General features: G+C 32.2%; 6 protein-coding genes and 1 long non-coding RNA gene across 10 annotated transcripts; 4 read left to right on the plus strand and 3 right to left on the minus strand.

Annotated features, from left to right (window-relative positions):
- The first annotated feature begins 8,996 nt into the window (after positions 1–8,996).
- Positions 8,997–9,627, plus strand: LOC115882445 (PBAN-type neuropeptides-like). The gene is made up of 3 exons (XM_030900510.1): positions 8,997–9,090; positions 9,154–9,337; positions 9,393–9,627. Exons 1-3 carry the CDS (start codon positions 9,016–9,018, stop codon positions 9,578–9,580), a joined length of 447 nt encoding a protein of 148 aa, XP_030756370.1. The 5' UTR covers positions 8,997–9,015; the 3' UTR covers positions 9,581–9,627.
- Positions 9,628–9,831: 204 nt separating this feature from the next.
- Positions 9,832–12,816, minus strand: LOC115882195 (inosine-5'-monophosphate dehydrogenase-like). Of its 3 annotated transcripts, none has more exons than XM_030900094.1 (7): positions 12,649–12,814; positions 12,167–12,316; positions 12,061–12,109; positions 11,908–12,009; positions 11,186–11,849; positions 10,885–11,124; positions 9,832–10,819 (listed from the first exon to the last, which is right to left on the minus strand). In XM_030900094.1, the coding sequence occupies exons 2-7, from the start codon at positions 12,298–12,300 to the stop codon at positions 10,413–10,415; spliced, it is 1,596 nt and encodes a 531-aa protein (XP_030755954.1). In that variant the 5' UTR covers positions 12,301–12,316; positions 12,649–12,814; the 3' UTR covers positions 9,832–10,412. The 3 variants fall into 3 exon arrangements, with proteins under 3 accessions (XP_030755954.1, XP_030755955.1, XP_030755956.1); XM_030900095.1 differs by having other exon boundaries at positions 10,413–10,819; positions 12,654–12,816; XM_030900096.1 differs by having other exon boundaries at positions 10,413–10,819; positions 12,167–12,351; positions 12,649–12,816.
- A 112-nt stretch (positions 12,817–12,928) lies between these two features.
- On the plus strand, positions 12,929–15,775 carry LOC115882194 (rho GTPase-activating protein 39). The gene is made up of 6 exons (XM_030900092.1): positions 12,929–13,168; positions 13,225–13,757; positions 14,126–14,236; positions 14,299–14,542; positions 14,600–14,918; positions 14,976–15,775. Exons 1-6 carry the CDS (start codon positions 13,149–13,151, stop codon positions 15,690–15,692), a joined length of 1,944 nt encoding a protein of 647 aa, XP_030755952.1. The 5' UTR covers positions 12,929–13,148; the 3' UTR covers positions 15,693–15,775.
- A 306-nt stretch (positions 15,776–16,081) lies between these two features.
- Positions 16,082–19,045, minus strand: LOC115882383 (5'-nucleotidase domain-containing protein 3). Of its 2 annotated transcripts, none has more exons than XM_030900433.1 (9): positions 18,664–19,045; positions 18,423–18,598; positions 17,810–18,037; positions 17,524–17,658; positions 17,306–17,463; positions 17,067–17,253; positions 16,868–17,008; positions 16,663–16,814; positions 16,082–16,607 (listed from the first exon to the last, which is right to left on the minus strand). In XM_030900433.1, exons 1-9 carry the CDS (start codon positions 18,812–18,814, stop codon positions 16,403–16,405), a joined length of 1,533 nt encoding a protein of 510 aa, XP_030756293.1. In that variant the 5' UTR covers positions 18,815–19,045; the 3' UTR covers positions 16,082–16,402. The 2 variants fall into 2 exon arrangements, with proteins under 2 accessions (XP_030756293.1, XP_030756292.1); XM_030900432.1 differs by having other exon boundaries at positions 17,524–17,670; positions 18,664–19,043.
- Positions 19,046–22,445: 3,400 nt separating this feature from the next.
- LOC115882373 lies at positions 22,446–23,308 on the minus strand. The gene is made up of 3 exons (XR_004050184.1): positions 22,992–23,308; positions 22,768–22,937; positions 22,446–22,699 (listed from the first exon to the last, which is right to left on the minus strand). It is a non-coding gene; the product is annotated as an uncharacterized LOC115882373 (long non-coding RNA).
- A 595-nt stretch (positions 23,309–23,903) lies between these two features.
- On the plus strand, positions 23,904–24,677 carry LOC115882470 (yrdC domain-containing protein, mitochondrial). The gene is made up of 3 exons (XM_030900541.1): positions 23,904–24,188; positions 24,290–24,575; positions 24,640–24,677. Exons 1-3 carry the CDS (start codon positions 23,904–23,906, stop codon positions 24,675–24,677), a joined length of 609 nt encoding a protein of 202 aa, XP_030756401.1.
- LOC115882273 lies at positions 24,349–27,332 on the plus strand. Its single transcript, XM_030900221.1, has 7 exons — positions 24,349–25,022; positions 25,078–25,926; positions 26,067–26,233; positions 26,293–26,461; positions 26,517–26,699; positions 26,758–26,928; positions 26,985–27,332. The coding sequence occupies exons 1-7, from the start codon at positions 24,702–24,704 to the stop codon at positions 27,105–27,107; spliced, it is 1,983 nt and encodes a 660-aa protein (XP_030756081.1). The 5' UTR covers positions 24,349–24,701; the 3' UTR covers positions 27,108–27,332.
- Positions 27,333–27,552: the final 220 nt, after the last annotated feature.

Here is a 27,552-nt window from a genome sequence, read left to right on the forward strand (position 1 = left end):
CAAAATAATAATAACTATTATTCTGAGGACAAAGTATGTTTTTATAAATGCCGAAAATACAACATATATGGGAAAAATATCCTTCATTTTAGATCCGAAATACATTCTAATATTAGGAGAGGTCAAGATGCTAAATCGTGTTTACTCGAGCGTCGTGGGGCCTATTGTATTAGATGCTAAAAAGAAAAAAAAGGTTATATGATGTATGTCCTTTTACTGGTAGGGAGAATATGTGCAGATTTTCAAATATATAAAAAAAGTTCATAAAGAAATGCTTGGGCGTGTCACAAAAAATACAACGCTAGAGAATGTTCAGGTAACGTTTTTTAGCAACTTTGTTATTCTCTCATTTCATTATGTTACGTTGAATTCGTCAGATTATTTCTAAATACACACTTTTCTGCAATTAATTAACTCACCTGGCTTGAATCTGACGCGCTCGAGTTTTTCTAACGATAATTTTTTTACCAGTTCGATCGGCTGCCCTACACGCACGATCCTGTATGAAAGGTTCATGCATGGGGGGAAGGTACATAACTGGGGGTCAGGTTTTTCCCCTTATGTTACTCTGCCACGCATGACCAAATCTCAAAATCCCCACTTAGGCTCCCCTACTACAATAAGCATATATGATTTTTATTTCCCTAGTGCTAAATTAGGTTCTAAAGAATGAAGATTATCAAAAACGACAAGGGTTCCTGTACTTCTAGCGAGTGCGGTTGCAAAAAAATAAACAAGACATCAGGAAAGCTATTAAAGGTGCGAAGTGATATTAACAGGATCCTTTTTACCTAGAGCTTTTTACTGGAAATTCGAGCTTCCTATTTTTTTGCAACAAACAATCGAGCTGGCTCTCTATGTAAATATTTACGCGCTCCATAACAAACCCAGCCGCCTTTTATTTTATCTAGCAACAAATTTAAAACCAGTGTTGATTTAGATGTTCAACGATTTATGCTAGTGGCTCATGTAAATGCCCACTTGAAATCCAAGCCTCTTGTAGTAAAAAATCGAGTTAATTGACTTTTGACGCCGAATACATTTCAGATCGGTTGGATAGCTTCGAATTCTCCTTTGCAACTTAAACCTTTAATACCGAGTCCACTTGTCTGGATATTTTTTTCTTTGACTTAAAAACTGTTGTGCATCTTTTATAGATATGTATTTGTTTTTTTAGTTCATCTCGATAGCTTTATTTTTATTTGAGATATTCGCTTTTGAAAATTACAGTAACGATTTACATAAATTTTAGTACCGTATAATCGAAAAAAACGGCGTCCAGTTGGCTTGGAAATGAGCATCGATGACATTCCCCATATAATTTTAGATATAAAAGACAGCGATCTTCATTTCATAACCATCGCTGACGATTTTTGATCGTACGGTATTAAAAGCATGTCTTTGATTTTGGTCTTCATCAACACACCTATACGAACTATAATTTATTATTTTTCTAACGTCACTGTCATCAAAAAATCATATTATTATTGTATATTGCCAATTCTAACAGAAATGGTTGTAAAAAGTCTAGAAGTTGAACTCCACCACGTTCAATTAAGTATAGCCGATACAAGCTCTGTTCTTCAAACCACCTCTACTAGTAACTGTAACAAATAATAATAATAATACTTTTCAATGACAGTGACATTACAAAAATAATAAACACTATTTCATAGTGTGTTGAGAAGAACCTAAACAAAGGCATGCTTTAAATACTAAAATTGTTATAATATTGTTATAGAATTCGTGAAACGCGAATATCTGAAACAAAAAAGCTATTGAGATGACTCAAAAAATAGATTATCGAGAAAAGTGGCACCTTTGGTTTTTAAATTCCTTACTTTTGTTAAATGATTCAACATTTTGAAAGATAAACTTTCGGCAAAATAAATTTTGTTTTCCCTTCGAGAGATTTCACTTCGACAGAAATAATTTAGCTGCAAAAAAATTAACAAAACCCGGTCACTAGATCAAAATGCATATATTGAAATACATGTCAATTAAGTTATTCATATCCATAGTGCAAGAAAACAAATTACATTAAAATACAAGCCGTTCTCAAAAAGTACCAAAGCTGTTCAAAGTTCAAACTCAATATTATAGCTTATTAAAGTTTCGTCTTAAAAAGGTCTTTACGTCAAATATCTCGGGAGCTCTGTAGAAAAAAAAAATGCGGAAAAAATGCCGGTACTACCGAAATTTTATTCGAACTGCCACATGCTGTCAAGTGGTTGGCTATAAATCAGATGGTGGCGCCTAAGTCTGACAAACAGGTTGATACTGAGATGTGCCTTCTTAACTTCTGTCCGCGATAATTTAAGGGTGACGGACACTGCCATCCTTTGTTAAAGATGTCAACATATTTGCCTAAATTTGACCTTTCAGCATGTAGCCCAGTGAACCAGGCTGGACTAGGTATACAAGGGATGAATTTAAAAGGAAGACCGTCTTCATTATAATAAATTACAACGAGATTGTTATTAGTTTTCTTCTTTCTAGAACATTTTTATGTAAAACGTGGCCAAACCCCCTAAAGTGAATCATATTAACTTTTAATAAATATACTATATTGAGTTTTTTGAAGTTGGGGATTATGATTTGTTATGAATACTGTTCTTTAAGTTATTTACATGATTTACTTAATGACTTAATGAGATTTTCTAATTTTTTTTTCATAACTTCGTAACACTGATTTTATTACAGATATCTTTGTGAAACTTGATACACGTCTTCTATGGACCAAAATACCTTTTTTGGTGTACAGAGAATTTTATTTATTTCGACCAGTGTCGTCCATACGGGTTTTACATTGAATATTTTTGGAGAAAAAAGTGGTACACCACTGACTTCTTTTAAAATAAAAATTATTTTCAAAATCTCCATTCGTTTCTAAACATTTTTCGTCTCATGATTTTTTTCGTCCGACGCATCGTTTTTGCTTAAACAAATTAAAGTGAGTTTACTTCCGGGTCAAATCGCTGAAAATCTGAGGCGGTGACTTGTATAGAAATCATTTCTCCATCGCCTGGGGAGGAAATGAAGAAATAAAATATATTTTTTTTTTGTATATCAAAATAAGCATTTTGATTTTTGATGCATGGAAGACGCGTATCAAATATAACATCAGAGATATTTTGAAAAAAAAATAGAAAATTTTACTACCCTGTATCTGAAAAGTTAAGATGTTTAGGACATATAGGTATTCATATGAAGTTTTTTTCTTAGAATAGGTCCAAGAACCATCTCCTTAAATAGTAGCATGTCATTAAGGAACACCCTGTATATGCTGTTTTTTTTTAAACCAACTGATTTAATAGAAGACCATAACAAAATATGTGTAAATATAGAGATAATAAACCGTCTGTTACAATAACACAAGAGTTGCGTTAGTTATTTTTTGAATGCCATCTGTCGAAATCTTTCCTGGCTTGTTGGACAGACTTTATCGGGCTAGTTCTATATGCAACGGGTAAATTGGTTTGGAAGTATCGGTATATAACGGGCGACTTCATCACTATTAAAAAGTAAATTTGCTTTACGATACAAAAAGTCGAAACAAAATCACAATTCTTACTAAATAGATAGTATGTTGTACATGTCTCTATAAAAAATTTTCTATAAAAATACGACACTAATAGTTGTTGTTAAATTCTTTTATAAATACATTTGAAATAAATGAAATACATTTACATATAATATTTGTGCCTTTATGGAACAAAAAACCACTCCAATAGGATGATGTACTTTTATAATCAAACAATGTAATACATTTTATAGCTTAAAACTGAATCAACCACATTTAGTTTTTGGCAACGGATTTTGAAAAAATCACCTGTGTGGCATTGTCTTACCCGCGCCCACACCGGAAATGCGCCACTGATAGGACATCTTGTGTTTTTTGTTAGTTTCGTTTTATGAGTTGACCAGTTTATTTTAAGGTCAGGTTTTTGAGAATGGCGCCGAACTTATAAACACATGTTTTTCAGTGTTCCCACAATCTAAAACGCCACTTGAAAACGGTTAGATAAATTCAACTTTAATAAAAACACGGGGTATAGTAATTACCTTATCTTTATTCTTAAAAGCTTTTTGATTTATATAACAATCGCCAAGCTTAAATTAATAATTCCCCCGCCATAAAAAAATCCGCTAAATTGTTTGGACTCTTGTAGTAGAGGAGTCCAAGCTCTGGAATTAGGAAACCTTGCACCCTATTAAGTGGTCCCACCATAGACGACCACGAACCTTTTATACAGGGGCGTGCGTGTAGACCAGCCGATCAGAATAGTAAAAAAATATCATTAGAAAAATCCCAGAGTGTCAGATTAAGGAAAGGTTAGAAGAGTTATTTCCCGTTTTTTCTGGTACTTTCGGTACTGACTAATTTTTGTTCGATGGTGGTGCAGTTTATCAATCAGAAAGCAAGAGATGGTTTTTCAAAGTAAAATGAATAAAAAACTGAGATTTGTAATGAAAATAATATCAAATAATTAAGTACTTAATCATGAAAAAATTAACATGAACACAAGCAAAAAAAAAGTATGTAGGTATTTCACATCAAACAACATAAACCAACTTAACTGAATTTGAGACAAAAGCCCTAAAATATTAAATTAAAAATGTAAATAATCTATTAAAATTAAAACATAACATAATAAATATTATAGGAACTTCAAAACAGAAAAAAAACAATAAGCATCATTACTTATTTAGAAGAGTTTGATTTCGACCGCTAAAAAGTATCAAAGGACTTTCTCACGTAACAAAAAAATTATTTTTAATAATTATTGTTACGGAGGCCCGGTCCTGTGATGGTCCCGGTCCCTCAAAAGCAAAACCGATAAAAAATTGAGTTTCAAATGAAAGTAATATCAAATTATTAAGTCATGAGAAAGTAAACATGAACACAAGCGAAAAAAATGAAAACACATAGGTTAAAAATTACATCAAACATAAACCAACATCGAAACCAACATAATTAAATTAAAAAAAAGAACTTAACGTTTTCAATTAAAGATGTAAATGCCTATAAAAACATAACACAAAAAATATAACTAATGCATTCAGCAATATTATACTAAATAATAAAATAACATATTTAAACTTCAATAATAGCTAATACACATTATAGAAACTTCAAAATAACTTCAGAAGTAAGAACAGTAAGAGACAGCATCCCTACTTATTTAGAAGTTTGATTTCGACGGCTAGAAAGTATCAAAAGTCTTTCGCACGTAACAAAAAATATGTTTTTAATTATTATTACCGAGTCCCGAAAGTACCGAAAGAACCGGGAATTAATAATTTCGAGTCCCGGTTCTTTGATATCTCAAAAGAACCCTAATTGTCACATCTAAAATATTGACGATGTTAGAATTTCATTACTTATAATTAGTTTAGAAATCTGTTGGAAACTGCATCGCAATATTTGCAAAAATCAATTAATAGGGATATTTGTCACCTGCAATAAACAAGGAATTATAAAAATTGTATAAAGTCAATGTACCGAGGAAAGGAAAGGGAAGCAGACATCAGTTGATAATAATGTAAATAAAAGACTCAAAATCGGAAGCTGTAACGTAATGAATTTCCCCTCCGTAGCACACGCCCGAGTTTATATCTCCGACAATAACCAGAAGCCCTTTAAGCAATATTCCAAATGAGTTTTCACTACCAACGTATCTTACCAGTTTTATAGTAACGTCATAATAAGTGAAAAAATATCTCTTTACTTTAATATTTGTACAGGTGATCATTTTTATAAAATTTGAAAATATCGATAAGTTCTCTTATTTTATCAACTACTTGAGCACAATAAGAGAGTAAATTTTTATAATAATTACCTCACGGTTCTGTAGTTTTGGCCGGAACAGCGATTTTTTAATAACAGGTACAACCTGTTTTAGTTGCAAAAGATACCTGTTCCAAAACGTAAATTAATACCGTACTGGTATCATTCTGTTTCAGATCTCCCTGTTTCAGTAGCAGTTAAGTGCTCTTCGAATTGTTGCCGGCGTTTGGACGTTGCCGTTACGGCATCCTCTATTACACGCGCTGAGTTTTACATAAGTGCACATATTTTCAGGCCCGGTAGACCTGGATAAAAGAAACAATATTTTCTCTTTACGGTTTTTCAAATAAATCCAAAATAGCGGAGTTATTTTTCTTTTTAAAGGTTTTTTTTTAACAATTTTTTTTTATAATGAGAACTACTGGATTTTTTTCTTTGTTTTCGTTCCTCCGAATTTAATCTACTATCTATGTGGCTATACATGGGCTATACCTATTAAAGGCTAGCTATTACCCTTCTATTACCAAATATAATGTTTTTTTATGAAAATTACTGGATTTTTTCTTTGTTTTCGTTCCTCTAAATTTATTCTACTATCAACATATGTTGCTATATTACCAAATATAATGATTTTTTAAATAAAAATTAAAAATTAATCCCAACAAATTTTCGAAAAATATAAACCTTTCAAAACATTTTTTCACAAAAAAAACTCATGAGTATCGAAATATACCACCCCTAAAAATATGTGCACTTATTTAAAACTCACCCTGTATATGAATAAATATAGATTTATAATTCTGTTATATATTTAAAAAATACATTCTTGTAAGTGTTACTATATTTATTATAGTTATATTTATTACAGTTGGTTATTGTATTTAACCATCTGTTCTACACTGTATTTTTGAAAATAACTATTGCATTTGGCAACATCACCAGCACTGTTTTATTATAAAAACAATTCTTTCCTATTCTGTTTACATGAAAAAAAACTCCTCCTATTTAAAATATATAATAAAAATTTAGTTGAATTTTAATTAAATATATTAAATAGCGACAACGCCGCGCAAACCGTCACACTTGTTTTTTAGGACTCTCTTCTCTATCCCGATAACAGATAACAGCTGAACGGTCCCGTAAAGCTAGACTAGCAAAATTTATTTCATGTTATCTGTCGAGACGGTGGCTCGACGTGACGGTGACGGGACGATACAGTGAGAATTGCGCCTTAACTGTTCCAAACAGGTCCAACTCCCTAACTGTTCCAAGTCCCAAACTGTTCCAAGTTTCAAAATGTTCCAAGCCCCAAACTGTTCCAAATGAATAAAACAGTTCCAGTTACACTCGTCTTTATATTTATTTTTCTATGCTAATTTGTGTCGCAGTCTTTTGAAACAGCTGGAACTGGAACTGGTACAGGATAGCACATGAACCTGTTCCAAAACAAACCTGTTTCGAGAATAACAGATCCTGTTCCAAAGCATCATCACTACGGTTCTGTTTGTATATTACCCCAGTAGCACACTATATTGGCTCAACATTGATTCTATATTGGTAAAATATTGTATATGGGCCCAATATTGGCCATTTCTAGCCAATATCGGTAATATATATGAGTTGCACCTTTTACCTATATTTTTATACAATATTTATCCAATATTGTTCCAACACGCGCAAAGCGTACAAGTCGTTGCGTCTGGACGGCACTTAAAATTTTCATATATTTTAAAGTTCGGAACGATTTTGCATAAAAATCAAAGTTCCCATCTGTCTATTACACGAGGGAAAGCAAAATGTTATTTTGGTTAAAGTTTGAAACACTCTGTGGAATGCTGTCCCAAAATAAGCATTTTAAAAACCACTTTATATCCTCAAGATGCATTCCTCGATAAATAGTTTTTTGGTTTATACTCAATAGTTCTTTTTTACTGGAAATATTCGCTTTTGAATAAGACAGTAAAAAAATTTTAGCACCTATGAAGTAATCTAGAAGTCTATACCGACTGCGTCTCAAAAGTGGCTCACCCCTATAATTTTTTTTATTTTTTCAGATAAAAAAACGAGATTTGGCTTGAAACACTAATTCTTAATCAAGGAGCCTTGGAAAAATAGATTTGATCGTCTAATGTTTCTCGTGTCTTGTCTTGGTTAAAAGACACTCAAATCGTATTTTTAGTCATATTCCAATTTTTTCAAATGGAACAAGGGTGGCTCATTAGCATATTTGGAAACAGCATTTCTTTACGAATAATTTGGTACCATACACTTGGTATGGTTTGGTATTTTTTCGAGTCAAATTGTCGTTATGAACCGCATGTTACAATTTCAAATAAACCATATGTAAAGATGTCAAAAGTTGACAGATGATATGTCATTCTATTATGGAGTGTAGAGAGGTGGTACTAAGGTACTTTTAAGACGCACCAGGTATATTACAGTCCTAAATAAGTGCAAATATGTTCAGGGCTGATTGATCTCGATAAAAGAAACATATTTTCTCTATACCATTTTTCAAATAAGTCCAAAATAACCGAGTTATTTTATTTTGAAAATTTCCAAAAAAATATTTTTTTTGCTTAAATTTTGAGAACCGTTGGATCTTTGCAGGGTTTTCTTTCTTGTAAATTTAATCTACTACCTTTGTTGTCATATTATCAAGAAATTATGTTTTTTAACTAAAAACTAAAACAATTTACAATTTTTTTTCCAAAACTTCCAAATTTTCAAAATTACTTTTTCGCGTAAAAAACTCATAATCGTGTTTCTGGGGTCGAAATATGCTACCCCTAAAACATTTGCACTTATTTAAGACTCACCCTGTATAGACTTTGAAACTAGTGTCATACTATTCTAGTAGAGATGGTTTTAAGTCCAGTAACATATAGTTGGACTAGAGCATTTTCATATTGCTCATTGTGACTGATTTTACCTATCATGAGAGAAGCGAAAATAACGGAATGATTAGCAATTTAAATGTGTCTTAAATAGAGCTGCTAAAATACTAACAGAAAACCTTTTGCTAATCGCTCATGCCCTAATTCCTATTACTGACGTAATTTCATTTAATTAGTGAATATCAATCTGGTGTTAATCTTAGATTTTTCAAGCGGCAGGGGTTGTTATCGCTGTCGACGACTCCCCACAGTTCGTTCTACTCTGCAAATAGTATAAAAGCACAACCAGTCTCTGGTTTTTCACATTCAAAGATCTTCGATAAAACAATGAGTAACCCTTTGGTGAAATTAAGTTTTGCAGTGACACTTCTGCTGTATTTCACTCCCTCAGCCGTTAGCAGCGTAAGTATATACCTTTCTTATTAGCATACTATTTTTTATATATTTTAAACGTGCATGTTTTAGTTCGATAATGTAATAGATTTAAACAATCCCAAACAAAATCCCGACAAAATATCATCGGTTTGGTTTGGGTCTAGAATTAACCAGAAAAAAAGTTCTGATAAAGAGGAAGACAAAAAGATAGGCCAGTTATTAGAATCGCTCGAGGATTATCCATGGACTCTAGTAGCGATTTCTGAAAATAACGGTAAAAATAAATCAGTATAATTTGTTTTATCGTCAAAATCATTTTCGCGCTTTAGATATGGAAAAAAGAAGTCATACCCACAATTTTACCCCTCGTTTAGGCAGAAATTTAGACGATAATCACTTAACGGACGATGCAGATGTCGTGGAGAGATTTGCACCATTTCCCCCCAGATTAGGGAGACGTTTAAATATGCCATATTCGCCGCGCTTAGGAAGAGACGAAAGCCCTGCCTACTTATAACATGTAATGTCTTTATAAAACTATTTATTCGTATATTAAAAAGATCTTCAGCATAGCAAAACAGTATTTCTCTTTCAAACCATATTTATGCACAAAATAAAAAAAAATATCCACAATATATTTTTTTCAATTGACAAAAGTTTTGAAATTTAAAGAAAAAATAATTATTTTATTATAGGAATAAGGAATATAAAAAACATCTATATACACATTTATTTATATATTTATGTTCTGTAAATCAAATCAAATAGTAAAACACGAAAATGTATATTTTATAAAAATGTTGGTCAGTAGAATGGATATTCAGTTAAGTCTGTAAACATAAAGAGAAATGTACACCTCTTGTAAATTTTCCTAATCATTTACAAATAAAATACTTAATATCTAAAAAGTAAGTACACATTAAATCCATCACCAACAACTACGGGAAACACCCAGGCAAAATATATCACACATTAAGCGTTATTTTTGAAAATGAAAAATACTCGAGAGCTCATTTTTTGAATAAAATTCAAAAAAATTAAATAAATAAAAATCTAAACTAAGATCACATAATATGAAAAACTGACTTTTAAATATTGTGATAAAATATATACACAACAATCATACTTTTATTAAAAAATGTAATAAATATGTTCTTCCTTTACTTGCTCATAAGTACCATAATAACACTTAATACTCCGGTTGTATCTGGAATTATCGCCACTAAAAATCGATATAATCTGCAGGCAATAGACAACTGGGTTGAATGTCTATAGAGAGACAGATATTTCCAGAAACGTATTTGCCGCAAAGGCATAGATATTTACTAACACTTAATTTTTTTATCTATTTAGAACAGTCGTTTTTCATAAGAAAACAAACTGTGAACGTTTCCCTCTTGTTGGGCTGAATGAGATCTCAGTTCGAAACGCAATTGACCCTTATACATTCTACTTCTGAGATCTACCAACGAGCGCGTTCCAATATCCTGACATCCATGTCTTACACCACATTGAAGATATGGTACAAACCTTAATACAGAACCTTTGTCAACAATACTGCCACTAACGCCTTGAGCTACTTTCATTTTGTCTACATCGCTGTGAAAATATCTGTTCATGGCTGAACCCATGGCGTCCTTCCTGTCCATGGCCTCAATGCTACCCATTCCGCGGTATTTTTTGAGCCGCACCCCATCAGAGAAAAAGTATTCCCCAGGAGCTTCTGAGGTTCCCGCCAGCAAGGAACCCATCATAACTAAATGGAAATAAATAAAAATAGAATTTTTAATTTGAAGAGACCAAATAATTTTATTAGAAAACCTGTAGATGCGCCAAGTGAGAGAGCTTTAATTATATGTCCGATAGACTGTATTCCTCCATCTGCTATAACTGGAATTCCATATTTTCTAGCAAACTCTGATACCTTGTAGACTGCAGTGGCTTGGGGACGCCCCACAGCCATCACTTCCTGTGTTATACAGATACTTCCACTGCCCATGCCCACTCGCAAAGCATCAGCCCCAGCTTCAATCAGACTTTTAGCCTGACGTTTTGTTACAACTATAAAAGGGAAATATATTTATCAAATGTGTTATATGTAAATATACGGCGTTAAACAAACCATTTCCAGCTACTACTTGTAGGTTTGGGTAGTTCTTCTTGATAAACTTGATCATCTCAATTTGATAGATTGAGTTGCCTTGAGATGAATCTAAAATGACAACATCCACACCAGCCTGCGCCAAGAGTACCAGTCTTGCTTTGTCCTCTTCTCTAGTTCCTATAGCAGCTCCAACAATCAATTGTTTATTGTCGTCTTTTGAAGAGAGTGGATAACTCCTGGCTTTTTTTAAATCTGTCCTAGCCATCAAAGCAATTAAGTTTCCTTGACCATTTATGATGGGCAATTTCCCTTTTTTACTTTTTTCCAGAATGTGATTGGCTTCTGTCAAGGTAACACCTGACTGTGCTGTTACCAGGTCTTGCAGCTTAGTCATTATGCTTTCTAGTTTAGTGTTAGCAAAATGCATATCTTCTAAGAAATCAATATCTCGGCTTGTAACCATACCAACTAACTTGCCACCCAACTTTCCGTCTTCAGTGATGGGAATACCACAAAAGCCATGTTCCTTTTTAACAGCAAGAACATCGGCTACTGTATGGTTGGGACTTAAAACAACAGGGTCATGTATAAAACCGTGTTTATACTTTTTAACTTTGTGTACCTCATTTGCTTGATAACTAGGCAAACAATTGTGATGTATAATACCGATACCACCACATAGCTATAAAATATATTTTATTTTTATAAAAATACACATAAAAGTACCATTTTAAACTTACAGCCATAGCAATTGCCATATCTGCTTCAGTGACTGTATCCATGGGTGAGGATACTAAAGGAGCTTTTAAAATAATTTTTTTAGTAAGTTGACTGCTCAAATCCTGAAATTCTAGTTTTTTTATTCTGTATTTGAAATGTTAAGCAAAACTTACAACTTGATCTGGTGCAAAATCAATGTATCCCGGTAATATGATGAAGTCACTACATAATAGAAATAATAATATAGAACTACATTATATTAAAGTATGGTTTTATTACTTATAAGTTAATCCCGTTCCTTTCTCAATCATGTCTTTAGCAGATAATCCATCTTGTAAAACGTCCTCGTCGTCAGAATCAGAATAATGTGGCACTGAATTTGTAATTGGCAAATGATTTGATATATCAGCCATAATGTGTACTCAAAACCTAAAAATTTTCGGTTGTTCCAATCAGCTTTATAGCTAAAAAGTGGTATGAGGGTTTGAAACTAATATATTATTGAGCGTATTTGGTTGCATGAAGTCTCTTGATCAGGGAAGCCTTACGTGCTAAGATAATTAGGAATAATTGATTTCATGTCTTGTGGCAATAAAATAGTTATCTATGAATTATCTATTAGCAGTTAGAATGATATTTAAACAGTGCCCTGACACTAGCTCTTTACTATCGAAAATAATGATCATAACAAAAAAGAACAGAATTAATTATTATATTTTATTAATACAAAATGAGGGCTCAAATTAAAAAAAGCTACTTACCTTACCAAAGTTAATATTTTATTTTAAGAAGTGGCCGCTACACGTGGAATAATATAATAGGTTAGAACCCAGGAACAACAACAAATAACATCACAGAAATAACATGAATTTTTTAAAATACGCTCGGTTATTTCTAAACGTGCACGGCCTGTCACTTTTGTCAGTGTTAAAAATTGGGCGGGTAGTGACATCTATTGTATATTAATGAAACACACTTTATGTTTAAAAAAACTCAGCTGCTCTCCACTAGAGGATACAATTTTGATTCACGTTGACATTTGTGTCACTGTCACTGTCACTCTCTAATGTTGGCAATTTAATAAACAATGGCGCTTTCCAGTTAGTCTATTGGCAAAAATATTTATTTTTTGTTATGGTTTTCTAAGTTTCCCCAGTCGTACCGGACATGATTGGGGATTACATTGACAATAAATGGTATAAAAATGTCGTTGTAACATATCAAAAAAGTTAGTGTTAATATATTAAGGACGATGTAAAAAATGGCTTCAAATTCATACAGGTATTCAATCAATATTTTGTAATGTCACACCCCATTTACCGAGTTTTCATTTTAAGGGTGGAATGGGTGGAAATAATAGAGCCCAAAACTCAGGAGCATATGTATGCCAATTTAGCTACAGGAGAATGTGTATGGGATCCTCCAGAAGGTGTACCTGTTAAACGGACAGATTCAAACCAATGGTGGGAGCTATTTGATCAAAATACTGCTAGATTTTACTATTACAATGCTACATCACAAAGAACGGTTTGGCATAAGCCCACCAATTGCGATATAATACCATTGGCCAAATTGCAAACTCTAAAACACAATACAGATTGTAGTCCAGCCGCTACCAGTAACCAGTCCACACAAACAAGTCACCATGTTGAAAGGGGGCAAGCTCTAAGTTTATCAGCCAGTACCCCACAATTGCGCAGAAAGCCCAGTGACTTATGCAGAAGTAGTAGTTTTAGCCAAAGGGGAGCTGAGGCACCTTTATACTCTAATTGGCATGATTCCCATTTGTTACCTTTAGAACATTTCTTACTTAATAATAGCAGAGAATCTGATAGTGATCATTCAGATAGTGGAAGTGAATCTCTTACTGGTATGTTTATTAATATGTTTGACCTATTTAGTTGGATTAGAGGAAGTGCTCGTTTTACCCTAGATTTTTTACTGCATGCATGCATACTGCACATTTTCCCAAAGGCCTTTAATATGACTGCTGGTTTGTCAATTCAGAAGGTATTGTAAATTGTCTATTTTAATGTTCCAGTACTAACATTTTTGTGGTATGCTGTTAATTTAAATTACATGAAAATGAATCCATAATTTTAGATTTTCATAAAATAAATTTATCTGTAAAAAATATTGTTACTCAAATTGGAAAGAATAAATAAAATATTTATGAAACATCTGTACATAATTATTTAGCTGATAGTGATCTAATTTTTTATCCAATCAAATTTTAAGGGCATGAACCTGACAATGAGGATTCAGATCAATCAGAGGGTAGTTATTTACCTCATAGATTGTCACACAGGCCTGTGGAGTACCTAAACTTGCCAACTGGTGTTAGCACAGGTTGGTGTATAATTATCTCATTTAGCCTGAATATTTAAATTTAAAAATATATATATTTCCAGAACCTAGGGAAAGAGAGTGCCCACCTACACCACTATTAAAACCTCTTGCCGAGCCACCATTACAGCCTGAGAGAGAGGCTGATATGGAAAAATTTGCCGCAGATAATTTGAATCTAGGAGGAAGAGGACTTTTCCGAAGAAAAGCCAGTGTTAGGGATCTTCTTAGTTGGACACAACGAAGCCTGCAAAGACCCTTGCTTGCTTCTAGTAAACCTGTATATAAGCAAGCTTTAGAAATGTTTAGGTATCCCTCTTTCTTTAATATTTTAGTCACGTAGTGATTACTTTTATATCTTTATAGGCAAGTCCAGATGTATATGGGAGATAGAAAAGCACGTCCAGGTGTTTCTTTAAACTCACTTCTAATGGAAATCCTAGGCACAGCTCACGTCCAATCTCTGTTAAGAGACGAATTGTTTGTTCAATTGTGTAAACAAACCACTGAGAACCCTAGGAGAGAGTCTCTTTTGAGAGGCTGGGAGTTGTTAACAATTGCTTTGGCTTTTATCCCTCCTAGTCCTGTGTTTCAACCTGCTTTACTAGGGTACCTGAATAGACACAGAGATCCGACGTTTTCTCGTGTTTTTCCAGACGTCAATAGATGGCCTATACATGTTCAAGTAAGGCAGCAACATTTTTGTTATCACCAGCTAGTTAAATGTCTTTGTACTTCTTAGGTCAATCACTACGCCACTGTAGCTTGTCAAAGATTAGAACGAATAGGTGCAGGAGGTAAGCGTACCGCCAGACGACCGCAAGTGGACGACATAGAGTCAGCCAGGAAACAGATATTCCAAGCCAGCTTGTTTGGGAATACCCTACGCGAAGTAATGCAGCTGCAGTCAAGTAGATGGCCAAACAGGAGGCTTCCCTGGCCGCAAGTGGAGCTTTCCATGCAAGTGCTGAAGCTACAAGGCTTGCAGACTGAAGGAATATTTCGAGTGTCGGCCGATGTTGACGAAGTGAACAGGCTCAAGGCGCAGATGGACCGTTGGGAGTTGAGCGAGCCCAGCGACGCGCATGTTCCAGCTAATTTACTGAAACTGTGGCTGAGAGAGCTGTACGAACCCTTAATTCCAGATTCCCTCTATCCAGAATGCGTAGCTGAGCCGATGACGTCGCGCCGTGCCTGTGATTTAGTTCTTCGTTTGCCCACTTTGCATAGGCTAGTGTTATGCTATCTAATAAGGTTTTTACAAACCTTTAATAAACCGGATGTAATACAGCATACCAAAATGGACGCCTCGAATTTAGCAATGGTATTTGCGCCCAACTGTTTACGGTGCATGGCTAGTGATCCCCGTACAATGTTCGACAACGCCAGGAAGGAGATGGCTTTCATGCGCTGTCTTATACAAGATCTCGATACGGAATGTGTTCGAGATATGATCTGACCTCAAGTTTTGCATTGTACATTTATACCACTATTATTATTGTAACTTTTTTTATTATAAATAATAGATATGCGTCATGTGTTTATTTGTTTTTTCCGTTTATGTCCTCCCCAACCAGAAAAAAAAACTTAATAAATTTCTTTGAGCTGCCAATGTCTATTACAAAGTACGACTCATATAACACTATAACATTTATAGTGAAATTACTAATCAAATTGTTGCTTTTATAATGCTGACAAACTGAAACGTACCAATATATGCACAATTCAATTTTATTCTTTTAAATATTGATATTTAGGATTAAAAAATAAAGTAAATTAAGTACATGATAGAAGACCATAAATTCAAAAAATAATAATTTAGAAGGTACAATAAACTCATTTTAATGGAATAATTTTTATTTTTAAAAACCAAAAAAATATAGACAATAGAATTCCAATTTTGCTGAACAAATAATCCAAAAGTCTTTTCTATGGTTAGTAGCTTGAATCAGAATACTTTAACAACCCATAGGCACTTATTGAACACCATCATTGAATGTATTATCAGAATTATTATGGCAAGTACACAAGTAATGTTTTAGACATGTTGCTGTTATTGTCACTTCACTTTAAATTATTGGCTGATCATGCATCAAATTCATTAACAATGGTTAGAAAAATAAATAGTTTCTTGTAAAAGCTAGAAAAAAAAAGAATAAAATAAGAATATTACACAAAATAAGATATATATTCGTGTGGCATGACTCCTCTTCTGGGATAAAAAGTGTGATTTACTGAATAATTCAGTAAATTCGTTAAATTTGATGTGTATATATCTGCAAATCTGAACAATCTTCTTGAAAAATATGTTGGATTATGGTATGTTCTAAATACACTCCCAAATTGTTTGTTAAATACATATTTAATGTCGCTTCTAAAAAGCACATAAAGAAGTTATATTTTGTAACAGCAAATATGTTAATTTATACCTAAGTTTGTCTCTTTCAGCCATCCATTTGGCTAGAACTTTTTGCTCTTCAGCGTCTTCACAATCTTGGTGGTCTTCAATCAATTGTGTTAACATCTGAAGCCAATTAGCATTTTTCTTAAACTCTGGGTTGTTCAGCGTTGCTATTTCATGCTAGAAAAAAATTGTATAAAAAATTAAGAAGAGAACTGCCTTAACAATAATACTGTTAGCTCAGTTATAATGGCACCAGTTCTCCATCCATGCTCCAAGGTAACATCAGCTAAATCACTGTAAGGATGATCTCCAAAATATAAAACTTGGTGACCTCGCCATCCAGTTAAATCCTGCATTTGCTTTACTGTACCCTTCAATGTGATAATTTTGTTTTGAAAAGTGAACGTTCTAATTTTTAAATATGGTCACCTCATAATATATAACTCCCTTTTCAAGTTTAGTAACTCTATCCCATATGTGTGTTCCGCTTCTTTCATCAAAGACTCTTATAGGTCTTGAAACCTCTGTAAAAAATTTTGGCTTCCTTGCTTGCACTATCAAAACATCAAAATAATCTTTCCAGTCAGGACCTACTAGTAATTCCATGCCTTTATTACTAAAATTAATAAATTAATTAAGTTGCTACTAAATAAACTGACATTTTTTACACAAAATGGTAGGGACTGTTGGTTACCAAAAACAATTTCTTTCCAGCATTAACCAGTCTATCAAAAAATGGTCTTATTTTCTCATTGGCTTCAATATATTCATTTACATTTTGCCCAACAATCTGATGCATTACTGGGTGAGAATTTTTGATTGAGCTCTGAAAATAAAAGTAAATTTTGATCTAAACTCTTGTCATTGAGCTTCTGGGCAGACAAACCTGTATATCCCTAAATAAAATTTCTGGGTGGTAATCAATATGGTTCTTCTCAAAATATTCGGCTACGTTACAGAGCAAACCCATTTCAGGAACTGAAAAAAGGTCAGCAAGTTGGACCATCTTTGAATGTGACTCCTGTAATATCAACTATAAAGGTAGCATTTACTTAAATAAAAGTGTGCAAGAGGCAAGAAATTTGTTAGTGAGACACAAAACCATATGACAAGTGTTAGAAAAATAATTAAATTTGCAAACAAGCATATGCAATATAATATAAAATTCTTACTTGAGCATTCTTGGTGTGTCCTTCAACATATGCAATGGGAATGATCCTATTTTTGTACAACTTAATAACTTCATCATTTGTAAGGGCTGTTAGGCCTCTATATACTGTACCAAATTGAATTTGCAAAAATGAATCTAATTTGAGCAATACTCCTTTTTCTATATCATAATGCAATCCTCTTACTGCAAAATTAGGCTTGTACTCTAGTTTTGATATAGCTGATGGATACTGCAGAATAAATTTATTTTTAAATAAAACTAATTAGTACCTAACTACAATAAAAAATAATAGGTACAATTTAATTTGAAATTATAAGCATTTAAGGTCAGTTACATATCCCGTATGATTGAAATAAAACGGCGTCCAGTTGGCTGGGAAAGAAATGACAATCAATGACATTTCCCATATAAATTTACTTATTAAATGACAGCGATCTTCATTTCATAGCCATCGCTGACGCCGTTTTTTTTCGATCAAACAGTATTAATTTCAATCTAAATAAACTAGACTAATTAATGCAGTGACATAAGTAGTTCTTCTTTGAGAGCTGTCATATTTGAAATATGACACAAACTTGTGTTTTTTTATTGGGATACTCTATACATCTGTATACCTTGTATTGTTCTATAAGAGTTTGTCTTCCTAAATTATATAAAAGATGCTCTAAAGATGGTTTATAACATGCCAAAGTGTAGTCATAATCAAACCCATATACTTTAACTTCCTTTAAGTCTAACTCATTACAAGCAAACACAGCTCTTGGATTAACATCTTGAGGCAACTTCTTTGCTAAGAGTTTAAATTAGTTTTTAAAAAATAGCCTATGTAAATTAAAGGTATATATATATACTTACATTGGCATTTTGTTTTTGTTAATTTATATGCCTCTTCTAGCCGTTTTGTTGAATGGAATCGCAAACATATTCTTAAATTGCCCGGTTCATTTAAAAGGCCCTTACTGACTTTAAAAACACATTTGTTACATAATTTTTTACATAAGTTCATTACAATATATATTTTTAATACGATTATTTAATAGTTTATATATCAATATTAAGAACAAGGAATATTTTCTAGAGCTCATAGAGCTATAATTTGTTAATTCCTTTCGTACGAACACATTTGGCAGCCATAAAACATAACATAACCTAACTTTTTTAACCTTCAATGTTATAACCACAGATTAACATTATTACCGTGGATCATATATTCTAATTGTCAGATATCATGTTCTAATTGTCAAAACTGACATATATTACATGTTGAACTGTGATGTTGAAGGCAGGGCCATGTAAGTGAAATATTAAAAATGGTTCCAGCCAAAGTTTCCCAATTATGACGGATGATGGCGCTGATCGTCAAAATTTTTGGACAGGGATTTTGCTTACCGACAATACGACGTGAGCTACGACCGGACCAGGACCAATCAGAATGATCAGTCCAGGTGGATGACACTTCTTATGGGAGAACTGGCAATGGTTGAAAACTTGACTACAAGCGATTTTCTAGGAATCTTCCTTACCGATAAATTATTGACAAGAGTGACAGATAAAGCCTTGACGTTCTTTCAGTATTCCAGTTCATCTCTTTTTCTTTCTAAAGTGTGCGTTGAAAGGAGACAAAAACAATTTTTGGTGACCCATAATTTGTTATTCGAACACCACTTTTCTCCTTGTCGGGTCGTTGACGTTGACTTGTCGCCATTTTATTTCTTTTGTTTACACGCTGCATTTTGCTTTGCAAATTTAATACATAAATTATTTAGGCAAATATATAGGTTTTTAATAAAACTCCTCGGACTAACGTGTAGGTAAGTGTTGATAATTTTTTTTTCATCTTAACATGCTCATTGTCGTTCTCCTGATTTTAGGTGACAGAAAAGGATCATCAAATCAAATTGAATTTTATATTTTCCTTCCTATTTATCCTTCCTAAATATCAACGAGATGAGCCATCGGAAGAAAGGGACCATAGTACAAAACAGAAAGGTGATCTTTTTTCTTTCCACTTCGGATATTGAAATTATTATATACTGTAGTCGTGTTCGGCATTATGCTCTGAGAAATATAGATAAACAAAGAACAACAGATATAAAGCATCCCAGAGGAAAAGAGAGGCAATACCTGTATGTACTCTCTCTGATATTTGTGAAAGTTACAGCAAAGTATTGTTGTAAATGTCATCTTTTTGATCGACCTGAAAACTTCGAGCAAAAAGATGACACTTTCAACAATACCCTGACAGATATCAGAGACGATACAGGTTTTTCCTCTCTTTTCCCCTGGAATACTTTTAATTTATTATTCTTTGTTTATCTAGATTTCTCAGAGCACTATGAACGAACTCAGCTTGTATGTTTGAAATAATCGTCCAGTTGGCTTAAAAATGATGATCGAAGACATTTCCCATATAATTTTACTTTCAAAATTATGATATATCTTTTATTTCTAAGCCATCTATGACGCCATTTTTTTCAGTTTTGTTATAATTAATTTTGTCTCTTGATCTACTTGTAACATTATTCTTTTAATTTTATTAATTTATTGTGGTGAAATTAATTTCTGTTGTATATTTGATATTGATATTAAACATATTTTTAAAAAATGGTGTATTTTTTGTGTTTTTGTGTATGTCATAATTAAAAATAAATGAAGAAAAAAATTTTTATTTTTTTTAAACTTCCCGCCATGCGTGACAATTTAGTCCGTAGTTCCTACAAGCGAAATTGGGGGCGCTAGTAGCAGTAGACTTGTCAACAGTATCAAATTTAAACGTCAATTTCACTTTCCAATATTTAGCAAGGCGCTCGCACTTCTTCTTGTGTATGTGTTTTGTGGATCAGTCTTTCTTGGACATTTGCCGTGGAAGTGTGTATTAATTTCTGTTGTGATAAGTGTGGTTGTGTTTGCAGTTTGATTTTTCGGTTTTGATATTATGTTAAAATTAATTTTGAAGTATTGTATCACCTGTTTTTATGTAATAGGACTTTTTTTAGTTCTATGATCTGATATGTTATGATTTGTTAATGTTTGTTTAACAATGTTATACCAAAGAGGTTATACTTAATATACTTATCAATTTGCATAGCCTAACTTTTTTATCAATAAACTTTGTAGATTTTCAGATTATTTAATTCCTTTTGTTTCCATTTGTAATTTTATTTTTAAGACATATTATGTGATTGTTTCACATAATATGTTTTAAAAATAAAATTACAAATAGCGAATAAAAATAATTAAAATAAGAAAATGTATTTTACAATTCCCCCGGCCCCGCACCCCTTTGGCTAACCTATAATGTCAACTATGTCGAGAGATGGCGTTACGAAAATGGAACCGATAAAGTCCCTAGATATATAAAGTACCGCAATTACCGCCATATTGGCGCCAAAACTAGCGGCAAATTTAAAAAGGAGGCCAACATTTCGCTGTTTCGGCTTTTTAAGCAGCTGGTCGGTCCGGCGCCAATATGGCCGACCAACATTGACAGGCAAGCCGTAAAATAAAATAGTTATTAATTGTAATAGAATTACGTTTATTCTCTACAGTTTATCTTCATTTTAACGTAATATCAGGTGGTATATTAATATTCAATTTCATAAATTTAATTTTTTAGGCCTATATATGTTAAGAGGTTATAAACGAATGGTTTCCGTACAAGTGTTTTTCATTAGCATTTATTTTATGTTACCTTTTAGCGCAAAGTACGCCAACAGAAGTAAGTTAATAGGTAAGAAGAAATAAAGTTGGAATAACATTTAGCATTTTAGTACTTAATTCAGTCGAAACAATTGGAAAAACTTTGTTGATGAGAACGGGATACCTATACCATAAGTAAACTTTCCCTATTATACCAGTTATGCTGTAGTTAGTTTTGACAAATAAGCATGATTTAACGAAAGTCTTTGGAACTATGAATAAGCTACAAACTTAAATTTGAAGGCCGGCTTTTATACGAGAAAATTTTGAACCATGGTTGAAACAAATAAATGTAATAATTAAATTGATATGATACATACCTGCTATTTTTGAAATATATTAATATATTGATAGAAAGATTGTTTCAATTAGTATTACTTCAGGTAGTTTGGCATTTTAGGTATGTAATTGTGCACTTAATTTAAAAAATAACTTAGAAAGAAGCTTGAAACGCATAGGAGCTCTTTATGTATGCTGTATAATTAAGGTTTGTATCTTATGGAGTGATTTTTATACAACAAATTTATTATTAGTCGAATAAAAGCAAGTTAATACCACATAATACAATTAAAATATATTTTACTCTGCAATTTAATGTTATATTTTTAAAACAACAAGTGTCATAATGTTTAAGTATCATTATAATAAAAAAGTTATACTGCTATAAATTTAACATTGAAATAACTGTAATTATTGTTATACATAAATTAAGTAGGCATAATTTTACCTCGACAATATGTAAAACTTCAAATGAATCTTAACAATTTTATGTCATGTATAAAAATCAAATTTAAATCACACACTTTTATTTATAACTGACAGTATAAGACCAAATTTTTAAATATAACTTTACATGCTTACATTATATTGTTTACTTTTTATTAGTAATTACAATATGAACCAAAAAATATTAATTACTATCAATAAATACATAAAAACTAATCTATTTAAGTCCATGAAAATAACTATATAGTTAGCATATGCATAAACAACATTCTTGTTATTAGGATCAAATTTATTTGAGCTTTTTTTCATTGTTTTGATTAATATCCCTGTTAGTCCTGACTGGTAAAACCACCTGAAGCGATGTCATCCAAATCTATATATGTATCATAACATAACTTATTCTTTTAAATAATTATCCTTCGTTTGGTCTGATGATAATATATTGTAGATTTATCTAAACTTCTTGCTGCAAAATGTTGAAAACTAAACTACACTAAACATTTTAGGGAATGATTACGTAGATATTTCACTTACACTTAGCATCCTTTTTAAAAGATATGTATGGTAGTTTGCAAGTAAGGTCTTTGTCTTGTTCTAGATTAGATTTCTAGAGGTTGATCTCGGCCAGACCCACTGCGACCTTCCCAGATCTATTGTGGTCTTGTCTTGCTCTATAATGAAGTTTTATGTACCAATAAGTTATACTACAAATAAGATTGTTAAAAATATTCACTGTATAAATAAATTCAATCCACTACCTAACGTGTATTGAATATCGACGATGTTAGAAAACACATCAAATGGCGGCCTTTTCATGTAATACACATTTACTAAAGATATCGACGCCTATACATTATTAACTAATAAATTTGTAGCATTTTAGTAGCTTTATAATTATTTTAAAATATGTGGATAAATATTTTTATCCTGAAATTGACAGCTTCTCAACATTTGACATGAACAAATTCAGACAAATGTGACATTTAAACAGTCCTACCACTACAGTTTTTCCAGAAATACCCCAAAAATCCGCCATTTTGGCGCCAATAACATTGAACAAACCAATTGCGGTACTTTATATATCTAGGGACTTTAGGAACCGATTTATTACAAGGAACTTGGGCTTCTTTTTCGTTTAGTATATTCTGTGGTTGAAGGTTGAAGTGTCAAAATAGGAATTTTTTTGCATTTCTCTGCAAAAATTTGTTTAAATACGCAGATTAATATTAATAAGAAAGGATCTATAGAATCGTATCAATTATTGTCCAAGGCTTTATCTTTACAACAGGTATTACTTCTTCCAACACTCTTAATATTTGCCTTATTTTAGTCGTTATTAACAATAACTATTCTATTAATAACTATATTAAAAATCTAAGAAAGTTTTAATATTTACATCGTTTGCAATATTCAATTAGATAGAGTACATGTGATTCTGTATATTTAATCAGGAACACTTACCATTCTCCTTTTACAGATTTTTCTATCACTTTCAAATTTCAGTGATCATGTTAGATATACCTTTAATTTGGATTTTATTTATTTTTAGGAACGTGAGAAGATAAAACAAAGCAAATTATAACGCATATTTTTTTATTGACCCTGTGTCGTGATATTTTTTTTTGATAAAAAAAGTTACATCAAGGATATGTGTATTCAACAGGTGATAAATGTCTGTACTTAATAGTGTAGTGAAGTTCGTGAAATATTCTACTAAACCAGCAGTTTGTTATATGGCTAAACATGTATCTGTTACTAGACCAGATGCAATAGATTTTGCTGCAAAATTGATCAATTCTGGATTAGTTATTGCTGTGCCAACAGACACATTGTATGGACTAGCGTGTGATGCCACAAATTTGGAAGCAATAGTTAAACTTTATGGTGTGAAACAAAGAAGTGAATATAAGCCAGTAGCTATTTGTTTAGCAAAAATCAGCGACATTAGTTTATGGGTAATTAACCTATTTTACTTATATAAATGATAATTTAATTATTTATATAAATAATTAAATTTAGCTTAAATATTTTTGATATTACAAAGTGATTTTTTTAGGCAAACATAAAACACCTTCCAGAGGGTTTGCTGGATGAATTATTTCCTGGTCCAGTAACAGTTATTTTAACTAGTCTTGAAAAACTAGACCAATCTGTCTGCAGAAAAAACAAGATAGGAATACGAATACCAAATCATAGTTTTATAACAGATTTAGTATCTAAAGTTCAAAAGCCTTTAGCACTTACCAGTGCAAATCTTAGTAACCAACCCAGTACTGTCAGTCCACTTCAATTTAAAAATATTTGGGATAAGATTGCTGGAATATTTGATGGAGGTATCACAAGTAATGATCAAAGTGGCTCCACAATAATTGACCTATCTCACCCAGGATTATATCAAATTGTAAGAAAAGGTGTTGCCTATGAAGCCAGCACTAATATTTTAAAGAAATTTGGTCTGAAACCACAATATGAACAAATTATTAAAGAGTGTACGGTCGGCATCTAATAAAAAAGATGAGCTCATTAAACAATCTATAACAACTAATTTATCAAATACAGTAAAAGAAATACAATATGCTGGAGTTGAAGAGGGTAAAGGAAATAAAATTAGTGATCTTTCTGATGCTTCCACTCAACTCTGTACCACAATTGAAGCTATGTTTCTGCATGGCTTAAAAGACTCCTTAACTCATAGATTTAAAAGAGTTTTAGCTGATGTTGATGAAAAACCTGAGCCAAATTTTTGGCCTCCATTACTGGTTATTTCACACAGACAGATTATAGATCAGGTATATAATAAGTAATGTATATTTTTCTATTATTTTTATGTTATATATTTTTAAGATTTTAAACTTGTCACAAGTATCAACTGAAGTAGGTCACTGTAGGGCGTGGGTACGTTTAGTACTAAATGACTGCTTACTTTCTTCATATTTGATGACAATTCGCCAAGATTTTTCTGCATTGAAGTCATTTTATACCACAAATGCCTTTTTACGGGACAGTGAACTTTTAGAAGTTGCCCAAAGGCTTATAGAAGGAGTTGAGGCCTTTAAAACCTTTACATTACATAGCAATTCTAGTCTTCTTAATACATGGCCTTTACAGAGCCTTATATTATCTGGAATATGGGCTCCCACTCTTAAAAATTGCCCTGTGGCCCCCTGTGATGATGTAGCCATGACCATAGATGATAACTCTAAGGAACCTTGGTTAAATAACCATGAAGAAAGTTCAGAAACAGCTTCACTAAGTTCAGCCATGTCCTTTGGATCACAAGTTTCTGGTTTGAAGCATGTGGTATCTTTATCTGAGGATGAAGTTTTGAAAATTATTTTAGGAAAAAATAAAGATAATAAAGAGGCTGAGTTACCATGTTCATCTTCATATGGTAGCTCAGATTTAGAACATAATCAAATCACTGTTGAAGACAACATAAATCATAACGTTGGAAATTCTATAAACAGGGCTGGATGGTCATTTGATGGGCAAGAAGAGAAGCAAGACGAAAAAAGTGAGGAAAATGTAGAAGTTCCAACTAAAGATGTGAAATCAATGGAAACTAGCTTTACAGACCTTATAGAAAGTTATAACATATTGAGTGGAGCTTACATCAAAACACCAGATATAAGAGAAGTATGGCAAAAATTTGAAGACAGGAGGACAGAAGATTCTACATCAGCCATCACTAATGTAAGTATCATGTAAGTTGAACTGCTAAAGAAAAATACACTTTTATGTAAACAACATTTATTTGGTTAAATATTTAGAAAGGTCATGCTGGGGTGAGACCTGGTGTACTTATCTTAAACAAATATTTGATCTATCTTTAGAATAAAGAAGAAGTTGTGCCGTCAGTGTCAAACCTGAGCCCTGTTAAAACCGAATCAATGTCTTTGGCAGTGCAAGTAGGAAAAATAGCCAATGAGAAAGGACTTGATATCCAAAACTTTCAATGTGCAGATTGTAAACAACCTCTAAATATAGAACATAAACCAAAGTAAAGTTAAAATTATTTGAAATTAACTCTATAATATTTTTTGAAAATTCTATTTTCAGTGTATGCAATTATACAGGAGATTATTTCTGCATATCTTGCATACATGATGAGAAAATATCAATTCCAGCGCGTATCATTCATAATTGGGATTTCCAGAAGTATTCTGTGTCTAAGAAGAGCTTTAATTACATAAATGAAATTAAAGAGCATCCTGTAATTGATTTTAAGGTAAATTTTAGTTCTTGCAGATGTTTTTATGGTTTTTATCTAACTATAATTTAAGGTATTAAATCCCTACATCTACGGAGCTGTTGAAGAAATGGCAGAACTACAAGTGTTAAGAAACCAATTAAATTATTTGAGAGCTTATTTGTATACATGTCGAGAACCAGTTATTGAACAACTTCAAAAGCAAATGTGGCCTAGGGAGTATATGTATGAACATATACATCAGTACTCTATATCAGTAAGTTATATTTTAGTTGCTTTTTTTTAACATAAAAGGTATTTTTTTCTTTTCATAGGACTTGCACGAAATTCAGAATAACGTTTTGGCTCAAGAACTAGAAAGGGTGGTTCATTTTGGAAAAAATCATGTTTTTAATTGTTGGTTGTGTAGACAGAAAGGATTTGTTTGTGAGGTGTGCAATAAATCCAAAGCTTTATTTCCTTTTGATGTTGAAAATGTTTATAAAGTAAGCATAAGCAAATGTAATATGTACCATAAGTTATAATACTGATATTTTTTCAGTGTGATATATGTAACGCAGTTTATCATAAGAACTGTCTTAATTCTTCAAAACCTTGTCCGAAATGCGAGAGAAGAAAGAAGAGAGAGATTCTACCACTTCTTGGTGCTATTACACTTGAATGATATAAACTTTTGTGCTAATGACAAATCTTACTTATATCTCAATGCCATTTAAGTATTTGGTTTTTATTCATAGCTGTATCCTATATGCCAGACAAGTGTAGTATGATTTTTTTTCCTACAAATTAATGGAAATTTCATATTCAAATATTAAAGTTTTGTATTTTCAGCCACGAGACATATATATTAATTAATTGTTTATATTAATAAAAATATTTTGTTTATCAATATGGAATTTTTCTATAAAGTTTTCTAAAAAATATTCATAAAAGTATTACAAAAAGTAAATGTTTAAATGCATAGGCAACTAGTTAATCAATAAATATCTCAATAACATTGAAATAAAAGCATTCACCATTTTGGAACCAAACCAAACAAACTTATCCTGACTATCACACTGTAATTAATTAAAATAGAAAATGTAAAGATTTGTAGTGGATTATATAAA

Source organism: Sitophilus oryzae, unplaced genomic scaffold (assembly GCF_002938485.1).
Source record: "Sitophilus oryzae breed Bouriz unplaced genomic scaffold, Soryzae_2.0 scaffold_177_pilon_pilon, whole genome shotgun sequence".
NCBI lineage: Eukaryota > Metazoa > Arthropoda > Insecta > Coleoptera > Curculionidae > Sitophilus > Sitophilus oryzae.

Excerpts from the sequence above, each read along its gene's own strand:
- LOC115882445 (XM_030900510.1), top strand. The coding sequence starts at position 9,016 with ATGAGTAACCCTTTGGTGAAATTAAGTTTTGCAGTGACACTTCTGCTG. Across the intron at positions 9,091-9,153 it reads CTCCCTCAGCCGTTAGCAGC|TTCGATAATGTAATAGATTT; the intron begins GTAAGTATATAC and ends TGCATGTTTTAG. Across the intron at positions 9,338-9,392 it reads AGCGATTTCTGAAAATAACG|ATATGGAAAAAAGAAGTCAT; the intron begins GTAAAAATAAAT and ends TTCGCGCTTTAG.
- LOC115882195 (XM_030900094.1), bottom strand. The coding sequence starts at position 12,300 with ATGGCTGATATATCAAATCATTTGCCAATTACAAATTCAGTGCCACAT. Across the intron at positions 12,010-12,060 it reads ATTTTGCACCAGATCAAGTT|GATTTGAGCAGTCAACTTAC; the intron begins GTAAGTTTTGCT and ends CTAGAATTTCAG. Across the intron at positions 11,125-11,185 it reads ACAAGTAGTAGCTGGAAATG|TTGTAACAAAACGTCAGGCT; the intron begins GTTTGTTTAACG and ends TCCCTTTTATAG.
- LOC115882194 (XM_030900092.1), top strand. The coding sequence starts at position 13,149 with ATGGCTTCAAATTCATACAG. Across the intron at positions 14,237-14,298 it reads GCCAACTGGTGTTAGCACAG|AACCTAGGGAAAGAGAGTGC; the intron begins GTTGGTGTATAA and ends ATATATTTCCAG. Across the intron at positions 14,543-14,599 it reads CAAGCTTTAGAAATGTTTAG|GCAAGTCCAGATGTATATGG; the intron begins GTATCCCTCTTT and ends ATATCTTTATAG.
- LOC115882383 (XM_030900432.1), bottom strand. The coding sequence starts at position 18,814 with ATGAACTTATGTAAAAAATTATGTAACAAATGTGTTTTTAAAGTCAGT. Across the intron at positions 18,599-18,663 it reads AACAAAAACAAAATGCCAAT|CAAAGAAGTTGCCTCAAGAT; the intron begins GTAAGTATATAT and ends TTAAACTCTTAG. Across the intron at positions 18,038-18,422 it reads CTCTTATAGAACAATACAAG|TATCCATCAGCTATATCAAA; the intron begins GTATACAGATGT and ends TTTATTCTGCAG.
- LOC115882470 (XM_030900541.1), top strand. The coding sequence starts at position 23,904 with ATGTCTGTACTTAATAGTGTAGTGAAGTTCGTGAAATATTCTACTAAA. Across the intron at positions 24,189-24,289 it reads TCAGCGACATTAGTTTATGG|GCAAACATAAAACACCTTCC; the intron begins GTAATTAACCTA and ends TGATTTTTTTAG. Across the intron at positions 24,576-24,639 it reads ATTTGATGGAGGTATCACAA|AAAAGGTGTTGCCTATGAAG; the intron begins GTAATGATCAAA and ends TCAAATTGTAAG.
- LOC115882273 (XM_030900221.1), top strand. The coding sequence starts at position 24,702 with ATGAACAAATTATTAAAGAGTGTACGGTCGGCATCTAATAAAAAAGAT. Across the intron at positions 26,234-26,292 it reads AATATAGAACATAAACCAAA|TGTATGCAATTATACAGGAG; the intron begins GTAAAGTTAAAA and ends TTCTATTTTCAG. Across the intron at positions 26,462-26,516 it reads ATCCTGTAATTGATTTTAAG|GTATTAAATCCCTACATCTA; the intron begins GTAAATTTTAGT and ends CTATAATTTAAG.